The 11,653-nt window shown below is 25.2% G+C and overlaps 1 protein-coding gene across 1 annotated transcript in view; it reads left to right on the top strand.

Annotated features, from left to right (window-relative positions):
* Nucleotides 1-5,672: 5,672 nt before the first annotated feature.
* The window catches only part of LOC107468426 (MADS-box transcription factor 23), a 9,685-nt gene continuing 3,704 nt past the window's right edge, over nucleotides 5,673-11,653 (top strand). The window contains exons 1-2 of the mRNA XM_021134182.2: nucleotides 5,673-5,784; nucleotides 5,994-6,231. Coding sequence (XP_020989841.2) covers nucleotides 6,050-6,231 — 182 coding nt within the window. The 5' untranslated portion in view covers nucleotides 5,673-5,784; nucleotides 5,994-6,049. The remainder of the gene's footprint in view (nucleotides 5,785-5,993; nucleotides 6,232-11,653) is intronic.

The following is an 11,653-nucleotide window of genomic DNA, read 5'->3' as shown; positions in this document are numbered from 1 at the left end:
ACTAAAATTAACGATTATAATTTATTGAAATATTGATATATTAATATATTTAAATTTTTTTTATTAAATTTATTATTAATAAAACTTGTTAATTTTTTATTTTTATAAATATATTAAAATTTTAATTTATGTGTGACAAAAATCTTTCTTTTTTTCACCAACGCAATTAAATTGTATTAGAACAAATATTCACCAGAAATTTTAATCACCACTTTCTCAATTTTTAATCTCTTTTTCTTGGCCGCCCATAAGATATATCGTGGGTCTCTCTCGATGTTTGTGTCTTTGTCCAAACTCAACGTCCCTCTTCAAACTCATTCGTTATAGTTATTTTTTTGCTTAAACCAATATTTTTTTGGTTTCATGTTTTTTCTAATTAATTTTAAAGATTTTGAAGTGAGCTTCTGTTCTAAATTTGAAATTAGATTATTTATTTAATTTGTTGAATGTTGATGTGATTCAAATTTAATTTAGTATGAATTTTAAATTTAAAATTGGATTCAATTATTTTTTGTTGTTGACGTGGTTTTATATTAGTTTGAATTCTGAAATGAGAATATATTACCGATTAATTGATTAAGATTCCAAAATCTAAATATAATTGATTAAGAATTTATAATTGAATTGAATTTTATTTTGTGTTATGATTATATTTAAAATTTTGTTTTATATTTTGTAATTAAATTTTATAATTAAATTTTGTCTTATATTTAAATTATATAATTAAATTAAAATTAATTTAAAAATATTAAATTTATATATTTAAAATTATATATTAAATTTTTAATATTTTTATTATATATTTAATTAAATCAGTTCAATTTTAATTAGATCATTAAATTAATTATTTGATCGATTCAATTTTTACCATCTTAGTTTATATAGTGTTATAGGTGCAAATTTTTTTGAGATGAGAGAGTACATATTTGTGGATTCTCCTATTCCAATTCCGTAATAGTAGTGTTCGCATATTTAATGTTACAATCGTACGGATGACGAGCGTGCATAGTGCAATAGAGAGATAAATAATAAATAATCCTTGATTATCAGTATTTAAATTGTTTTTTAAACATGAATAGAGTACGGGTGTATTTGTGAAATATGTTAAAGAGGATAAAAATGTGTTTAGATGTTTTGAACGCTATTGTTTGGTGTTTGGCAATTTTTTTTTTTTGAATGATCATGATTTTACATCTCAAAAGCTCGCTCACTAGAAGTAAGAAATTATAACTTCTACGTTTACTCAACATACGTTTAGGGTTGTTGTCAGTTATTATTAATTTTTTAATAATTTTTTTAAATAAAAAATACTAAGAATATTAAAACAATTATTCTAATTTTTATGCATTATTTATTATTTTAATTTTTTATAATATGTATTATTGTTCCTATTAAAAATGATAAATTAAATAAAAAATTAATTATAAATAATAATAACAATATAAATTGTAAAAAATTAGAATCCAAAATAATAATAACAATAAAATTATTAAAAATTTTTCTAGTCTCATTAATTAACACAAGACTAAACTAATCTTTCAAAAAATTGGGATTTATGTTTGTGAGACCAGGGTGTTATTTTAATTAATAAGAAGAATAAATTACGGAAGAATGCTAGATGATCATAAAAATTTATTATTTTTAATTATCAGTTAGTTATTAATATTTAAAAATATAGACTAAAAATATATTATTAAATTATTAGACTAAAAAATAAATTAATAATTAAAAGTAATAACTAAAAATAATAAATTTTATAACTTTTTAGTATTTCTTAAAGTTAAATATTAGATAATATGTTATGAATAAATATTTTACGCATTAATATTTAATTACTTTTTCAATAATGAAATTAGGGGGTTAATTTTTTTTCTAAATAAAAATTGAGTTAAACTTTTTTAAAAAAACAAATCATTTTATGCATTGGATCAATCAGACAATATTTATTTTAAAAAATAATCATTTTATTCTTATTTTTCGTGAGCCATGATTGTCTGTTTTTTATTTTCTCTTCTCTTCGGTGAGGTCTTCTCCTCTTTTCTCTCTGATCTGTCAACCATTTTTAATCCATATCAAGCTCTTCTGAATCTATTAGCTTATGTTTTTATTTATTTGTTTGTTTATTTTCTTTTTGTTGGAACTAGCTTTTGGGTTTGCTTCAATACAACTAAAATTAAAGGATATAGCATTTTGATGCTAAAATGAGAACAGTAATTCTAGAGAAATAATAATTTAAAATGATCTTATTTAATATTTATAATTTTTTGTAAACTATAATTATAGATTTATTATATCTAATATTACTCAATTATTTCACAGTAACTAATAAATATAAAATAAGATAATTTTAGACAAATATTCTAATTTTTTATTAGCTCAAAATATTTTTTTAAATCAGAAAACATGGAATAAAGTCACAACTTAGATCCAATCAATCAACGATTTCCAGCTTGCAATACTAACTATAGTATGAAGTAATGGGTTAAAAAGCGAGTTTGGGGAAGGTTTTTGCCCCTTTTTAGAAACATTACTAAATATGAACGAATAAATAATAAATTAATAATTAATACAATCTGGGGTTATATAGTGATAGCGGCAGACAAGAAGTAGCCAGTCCTTCACATGTACGATGTTTGATTCTTTCTTTCTTTCTTTCCATCATTTTATTGGATTACATATTGCTGTTGCTACATCCTTTAATTTATTTTCTGCAACTTGCTACACTCTCTAGTTGCTTATAATTAATAATGGGTTTGCCCTTCAAAGTAATCATGCAAATTAAATATCCTAATATATTTTCAGCTTCTTTAGCATTTTCATTAGTTGAACTTCCATATTATTTATTTATTTATTTATTATTCTATGTCAATTATAAAATTATTTGATTTTGGCTCTTATACAAAGTTTATTTTGGCGTAGGTCCAAATATTTTAAAACCATTTGTCTTAATAATCTCTAAATTAGTATAATAATTTAGTTTCAAGAAGATTAAATTTTTATTGTGAAGGATTTAATTAAATCACACTATCATTACGACTGAAAAACTAAAATAAAACATTATTTCAATGCATTGACCAAAATCAAATTACATAATAAGGACTTATATATACTGAAATATCAATTATGATCTGAAAATGTTTTATGGAGAATTTTTTTAGAGACTAAAATTGCAATTACAATAATTGCAACATTTTCATAGTCAAGATATATATTCATTTGAAGAAAAATGCAATTTATCTCTTGAACTTTGAATCATGTGTATATTACACCTTCTTCAACTTTTGGAAGATGTAAATCAAAACTATCAATAAGGGTGTAAGAAAAGGCCTTTTACTTTTTCCTTTCTTTTAAAATTATCCTTTAATATGATGATGAATTGATGATACGTTCTATTTTAGTTTTTCAGTCGTAATTAGCTAGTTTCAAAAGGCATCTTTTTACACTTCTTACAAATTCGTTGACAATCTTTCACTAAATCTAATTTTTTGAACTCTCAAAAAATGTTTTATCTTCATATATTCATATAATCAAAGTTTAGGTGTAAAGTTTAAGGTTTACGCGTGAAGCCAAGTCTTCCCACTAAAATTTAAAAAATTCATGAATAATAAAACAGATGTTTTGTTATTTGAACATATCTATTAATATTATAAATGTTTAATAAGTAAAAAATAGATAATAGATTAGTAGATGGTAAAAACGTGCAGTCGACTTCATGTCGTTAGATGAAAATTTATTCAAATCATCTAACAGCTCTCAACTATCAACTTCGCATGAAGTTAACTACATCTGAGTTTTCACCTTAATAGATATATTATACCTATTAAGACACTACTATATAACCAAACTAACTCTTATGTCAACATTAAGCTAAGAATCGAATTTTATTTTATGAGATTCAAATTCGTTTCTTATCAATTATTTCAACCATGATATTTTTGACACCCACAAAATGGTATTGCTGCATATGGTATAATTAAATCGATTAAAGATGTAGCTTTGTTATCCAGCTATTTCCCGAGAAATTTAAAATTCAACGAAAGCTTTTTCTATATATATAAAATAGATTATGTCACAACTCGTAATCTAATATCAATATCTACTGCATAAAATAAAAATATAAAAAAATGTTTAGTGCATATTATTTAAAAAAAAATAATTTTCATCAATCATATATAATTTATAAAAAAAAGGTTAAACCTAAAATTTTGTAGTTAAAGTATGTCATCCTTACCTACTATCAACTTACTTTAACAACAAGCACTACTCAAAAAATGAGTATGGATTTCCATTTTGAAAAAGCAGACGAAATAAGAAATGCAACATCCATAATCCATTTGGTCCCTCACCCCTTTTTTTTATTCATGTTTTGTTTTTGTGCCTTATTCTAATTCTTCGATCTCCAACCTTATTTAAATAGCAGTATCTTATCACCGCTGAAATTTTTGTTTAATGATAATTTTAGTATCTCTTGATATAGTGTATTTGAGTTTAAAATTTAATTCAAATACACATAAATTTTTAATTAATTAAAAATATAAAAATGTTATTGATTTTTTAAAATAGGAGATATTTAAGTTTTTCTATCAAAAATATATAAAACGAATTGATTTTTCAAAAAGACTTAGGCTTAATTTGATAAAGCTTAGTTTTTAAAAATAGCTTATAAAAGTTAATTTTTAAAAGATAATTTTTTAAAAATGATAACATTTATGTTTGGTAAATGAAGTTAAAAATAACTTCTAATAAACACAAGCAACAATAATTGCTTTGGTAAAATAGCTTTTAAAATTTAAAAATAATATGATAGACATAAATGTAAGTATTAAATTTAAAAATTAGTTAACATATGAGGTTATATTAGATTTTTAAATTTTAAAAAGTATAAGTCAACTTTAAAAAATTATATTTTAAATGCTTTTAAAAGTATTTCGATCTTCTAAAAATTGCAAGTACAAGCACATGATCTTCTTAATTTATCAAACACAAAATAAAAAACTTGAACTTTTAAAAAATGCAAACACCTCTTTAAAAAATTTTACCAAATCAAATTTTAAATATCTCATATTTTAAAAAATAAAAAATATTTTTTATATTTTTAATTAATTAAAAACTTATTTGAGATAAAAAAAAAATTGGAATTCTATTGATCATTTACTCAAGAAAAAATAGTGTGTTGTTACTCTCAACGGATAGAATTGTCAATTATAGAAAGGGAATAGAGTGAAGTGCCATTTTGACACTTTTCGCCAAACCTAAAAGCAGGAAAAGTTAGAGCGCCCTCGGTTTTGGATAGAATACGTGGCACCATCTGATACGTCACACGAATACACATTTATTCAGCATTACATGGCCCCCACGATTCCTGGACCCATCTATAGTCCTAGGAAACACTCTAACCACCTTTCACACTTCCCCACGCGCTCTATTCTTTCGACGCGTGTCCCTTGCAATCATCTCTGCTCCTTGAGCCACCTTCGTAGCGCGTGAGGAAATTGGCGAGTGGGCTTGGAAAGGAATACCTAAACCTTCAAAACCACTAATCCCCTCACAAAACCACTGTGTTTCTCCCTAATAAGAGGATTATTGGTGTCACATCTGTCCAAATAAACTACTTCTTTCTTTCCATATAAAGCATAATTAAATTGCATCACATAGTTCCTCTTAAGAGGAACATTTTACACCAAAAAAAAGAAGAAAAAAAAAGTCGTCTTCTTTCTTCTTTAGCTCCTTGCTTCGTTTTCTTGTTATTGCGACTAATAATTACTGCACTCCTATAATTTTCAAGTAAGTCACTTTTGTTCTTATTCAACTACTGTTCACTATTTTATTGCTGTTTATTCACTTTTCCTTTTCTTTTTTCCGCGAATTGGAGTATTATGTAATTCGATTATTATTTTTTTCGTCAAAGCCTCGAAAAGATTTAATCCACTTAGTTCCGTGAGAGTTAAATAGCTCATAGATGTTAATGAATTTGTTGACTCACGATGTAGCAGGTCAAATCAAAGGAGGTGTTTAATTTGAAGAGGTAGGAACCCTAAAATTGATTGCGATGGGGCGAGGAAAGATCGCGATTCGAAGGATCGACAATTCAACGAGCCGGCAAGTAACGTTTTCGAAAAGAAGAAATGGATTGCTGAAGAAAGCTAAGGAATTGTCCATTCTGTGTGATGCTGAAGTTGGATTGATTGTGTTCTCCAGCACTAGCAAGCTTTATGAATATGCAAGCACCAGGTAATAATTAATTAATTAATTAATTAAAAACTATTAATTAACTATTCATAATTGCTTAGTCTCTTTTTTTTTTTCTCTTTGATTTGTGATTGAGTGTGCTTAATTATTTTACAGTTTATCAATTTTTTCTTCTTTTTTATTTTCTTTTCTTCTTTATTTTTTTGCTGAGCGAAAATATCTATTTTTAATTAAAGTGAATAATTAATTAAACATGAACACATTGATTGTGTTTTAAAGATATATTTGCACTTAATGGTTGGGAGTCAGTTGTGCTAGCTGTATGAAACATTTTTATATATTGCCACTTGCATTTAGGAATATGTATCTCAGTATCTGTGATGAGTTTAATTTAATTGCTTTCATATTTGCCTTTATCTGGACTCTTCTTTGATAGTAGTGCTAAGGTTGATATAATAATTATCTCAGCTTAATATTAATATTATATAATAATCATGCATGCGCGTTTGCATGGTGCAACTCTACATGATGATTATTATTATTATCATCTTCACCTTCCTTCTCACCGATTCTTAGGGAGTTATTTTATAAGCTAGGAATCTAGGATAGTAATTTCCAAAATGCTGGGAAATGTTCTCCTTTTTCTTCCTTCTTGGTACTACTCTTTAAGGTTAATTAATTAACCTTTCAAGTAAGTTAATTACACCATGATGATGAGGTGTTTTTGAAAATTGTAAACAAGAGTGCAATTAATATACCAAAAAAAAGAAGGTAATAATTGTTTGGATAGGATGTTAAAACAATCAATTTGAATAATAGAATAGCAATTTTATCATCATATATAAGTAAATAATGAGTGCAATCTTAGCATATATTGCAATTTTATAGGCTTTGGTGTAATGTTTATTAACAAAATCTATAAGATTAGAAGGTCATGTTTTGTAGATGATTTCATAAAACTTTAGATTAATCTAAAATCATTGATATACTGTTAATGTACATCTTAATTAACATAATACACCTATGTTCAGATTTATAAAAATAAGAAATTGTTTGACCACATATACTTACTGATCATATCAAATTAGAAATAAAATCAGTACAAATAATATTTATACAGATAATTATAATTCAACAATTTGAATAAAATACTTAAATTTTATAGAGTTAATAAATGGTGTAGTGTTAATATTGATTTTCACTAACCATGTAAATCTTACTGAAAAATAAATCATAATTGCATTGTTCGTTATCTTGCAGTCATAGTAGAAATAGAAAGAAATATCTCAGATATGAAAAACAGGAGAAAGATAGAGACTCTTAAATGCATGGTGATGGATTCAAGAGTGAGAAACCAAAAGAAATTGAAGTCCTTTTTTTTTTTTCTCAACTATGTCTGTATATAATGTTTACCTTAATAAGTAGTAAATGTGTCTAAATAATCAACAATTGAGACAAATAAGATCCATAGATTCCTGGATTTATAAGATCCATATTAAGTTTATCAAATTTTAATGGTAATATCTCTTGATCAAATCCAAAATCATTTCCTCCCGGGATAGCCAAGAGATTCAAACCCAAGACTTAATACCATTAGTTTGGATCAAACATTTACTAATAGTTTAAAAGTTGTAGTTTTTAACAAGCTTGTATTTTTTTTTTTTAAATAGTTTTCTAAAAGGTGCATGCTATTACATACACCATAAACCAAAACGTTAAATATCAAATTTTACAAGTGACATTAGTGAAATAAAATCACAATAAAAAATTTAGAGTCTGACTGGTTTTTGTTTTTATTTTTTTTATTAGGATTTAGTTTTTAGTATTTTTTTTAACTTTCAAAACAGAAGATATTAAAAATAAAAGTAAAATAAAAATAGAAATCAATTGGGCTTATGTTGATGAGAATTGGAGATGATTTTATATATTTAGTTCGAATGGAGTGATAAAAACATATTAGCTAGTGTCTCAACATTCATAGCTTAGTTAATGAGCACCAAACTTAAAGAATTTAATTTTTTAAAGTGAGAAAATTAATAAAACGATAAAGTGATGAATTAATTACTATTAAATTTAATTTGTAACTTTTATAAAATATATATTCTATTATTTTAATTTAATAATGATTAACTTTTCATTTTATTGTTTTATCAATTTTTTCATTTTAAAAGATCTTAATCTGTTAAGTTAGCTTTGTTTGATTGAATATAATAATTTTTTAGATTGTTTTTCTTTAGAAAAATTATATTAACTAATTTTATTGGTATCTAAACATCTTAGAAAATTTATTTTTCTCATTCTCAAAAATTTGTAAATTATTCTATGTTCTTATAATTTTATTAAATTTGTAATTAAGTCTTTATAATTTAAAAATTTTCAATGGCCGTAATTATATTTTTGTTGTACTAAAAATATTAGAATTAAAGCACTGAATTCCTAATCCTAAAGCACTGTATTAAATTTGTAATTTAAGGGAGTATTCTTTTTTAAATTGAAAATACCTACACTTAAAGCACTGAATTCCTAAACCTAAATGTCCTCTCATTTTTAGAATATTTTGTTAAGTCAAATGTTTGGCATATGACAGGCCTAATTACAAAATTTAAAACAGTGTAAGAATCCAATAAAAAAATTTAAACTATAGAGACTTAATTACAAATTTAGTAAAATCATGGAGATTGACAGAGTAATTTAAACATTTTTTGCAATAATCATTTTTTTCCTAACAAAAAAGGAAAAAGGAAGAGAAGAGAGCTAGATACACCTAATTTATATCAAGGTAGTAAGTTTTTTTTGTCTAATAAGAAATTTTTAATCTTACTTTTTGTGGCAAGCTTTTGTATTAAGTCGAATTGAATTATTTGAATCGATGATAATATAAAGTTTAGATACAAGATATTCTATTGAGATCAAAGGATAAAGGAAAAAAGAAATATTAATGGCGAATTGGCGATATTACATGACACGCCTTTAAACAGGTTTTAAGGTGAAATATGATAATGACACTCTCTAATAATTCATATAATTACTGGTACCATCATCTAATGTTGCATGTTATTGTTGTTGTTGGATGTTGTTGCATTCGTCACCAACCTTCTCATTAGCCAGTGTTGATATAGACGACATAATTGTTGATGATATCAATTTGCATAATTCAGAAAATAATAATAAGCACTTAAAAAATATTATTAATGCATGCAATGCAAGTCATTATTCTTTCATATCTTAAGCAGTGAAAGAATATGGTATGCTGGTGAATTGAGTCAACAATCTGGTGGATTATGCTGCCTCATCAAGTTCGCTTTAATTTTATATTTCCTCCTTTGTTTTAATAATATGTATAATTAGGGCTAAAGAGGCCACTGTAAGTCTGTAACAGGTTAAATTAAAAGTTTGAGTAAGAGTTAAATGTTAGAATGAAAACAAGGTTCCTGTTTTCCCTCTGTTAAAGGGAAACATTATTTAATGCATTTACATTCGACAATTTGTTTGGATGCTTTTATGGACTGATCGTGTTTTGTTTGTCTCTGATTTTCTTGCCGAATGCTTGTTGCTATGAATGTTGAGTCGCTATGTTGATGGCTTAGGTTCAACAATGGTGATACTTAAAGCTCTCTGTTCAAAGTTATATATATTGTATCTTTAACCATTGATCTTGCGTTATGGAGCCCATAAACATAATTGTCACACAAGATCAACAGTCAAGGATATGTTATATATAAATTGAAACCAACATGTTGATATTCAAATACCATTGCTTGTACCAATATAGTAGTAAGAAGTAGACAGTGAGTTAGATCAATTTTGAATTGGACCAACATAAATGATACAGTCAATTAAGAAAATGAATTCATATATAATTTGATACAAATATTATGAAAACCAAATAGGATATTAAATTAGTTATAAAAATAGCAATTCAAGAAAGTTATTAGTTGCTTTAAAAAGTAATAATACTCAACTTGTTTATTTAAAATTATATAAAATTATATTTTTTCTTTGTGTGAAATGGTGAATAGATAGGATTCTGGATAAGTAAATGTATTTTCAAAGGCTTTGTTTCTTTCCATGTTTAGACACACAAAAAAAATGTACCTTCAAAAACTATTTTTTACTCGGTTAATTTCCACATTAATCTCACAAAGACATCAATTTGAAGTTATGCTAAAAATTGGAGTGTGCATCTGAACTAATCAAACCCAAACACTTTATTATATTGTATTTTTTGAAGAGGTGTTTGTAGTTGATAAAAAAAATATATGTATTTGTATTTGTAATTTTAATAAATTGCGGGTACTTTTCAAAATTTGCTTGTTATTTTTAAAATTAAAATTCTAATATAACCTTATTTATAAATAAATATTTAAATTTATCCTTAATTAAATTATTGATGTCAAATTCCATTACGATCAAAATTTTTTAAAAATTATTTATTATGATTATTTTAAATTTTAGAAATTATTTTATCAAATACAATTATTATTATTTGTGTTTAATTTAAAACCAATTTTAGTTCGGTTTATCAAACACAGCTATTATAACTATTAGAAAATTATTTTTTTAAGTTAACTTTGGTAAACTATTCATTAAAAATAAAAATTTTATCAAACCAACATTAACTTATATGAGCTATATAACTTGTTGAAACAATTATGAAAATCCTAATTTATCAACCCTAAAAAATTTTGTCCACCTAACTCAAATTCAATTATGCTATATGGATACAATAAATCAATCACTAGTAAGTCACTATGTAAACTAAAATACATAGGTGATGTTCATGAAAGGATTGGATTATTTTGACGGTAAATTATTTGAGTCAGAAAAATATATAAAATATGTATAAATATATACAAATAACTTTTTTTTTTGGTTTATGAAGCATTTTTTCACTGACATTTGTTAAGATTCCGCAACTTATGAGCTACTATATATAGTTTGAAGTTTAACTTTTGACTTCGTGGTGTGGCAAACAGGGGTTAAGAGTGAGTCAAACTAACCAGTAAACTACTCTTAATCGAACAAATCAGTAGCCGAATAAGCTAAATAGATAAGCTCAAGTTGACAATTAGACCAGAGAGTTAAGCATGCTTATTAAACTGAGTCGAATATTTCCAACCTTAGAGCTCGATCGTGAGCAACATCTATATATTCGGAATTCTGAAAGTATCCCGTACCCCTTATATGCTACTAGAGACGAGATAAAATTGCTAATCCAGTTATAATCGCCTTTAAAGATAGTTAGGTTGATCTTTCGACTGATATTTTCTCTGAACTCAACCTCTTTCTTGTAGTATACATATGCTACTATGCCCCATTATTTGTAGATATTTTATATGATCTGTCTGGTCGCCCAAGTCCCAAATCTTTGTTCTCTTCGTAACATTTAGTGTATTTGCTCGGTTATATTTAGTCTTGTGGTATTTGTCAAGAATATATTATTCTTATTATCATTTGATACATA

Source organism: Arachis duranensis, chromosome 10, assembly GCF_000817695.3.
Source record: "Arachis duranensis cultivar V14167 chromosome 10, aradu.V14167.gnm2.J7QH, whole genome shotgun sequence".
In the NCBI taxonomy this organism is placed as follows: domain Eukaryota; kingdom Viridiplantae; phylum Streptophyta; class Magnoliopsida; order Fabales; family Fabaceae; genus Arachis; species Arachis duranensis.
This window is presented reverse-complemented; position numbering and strand designations above follow the sequence as displayed.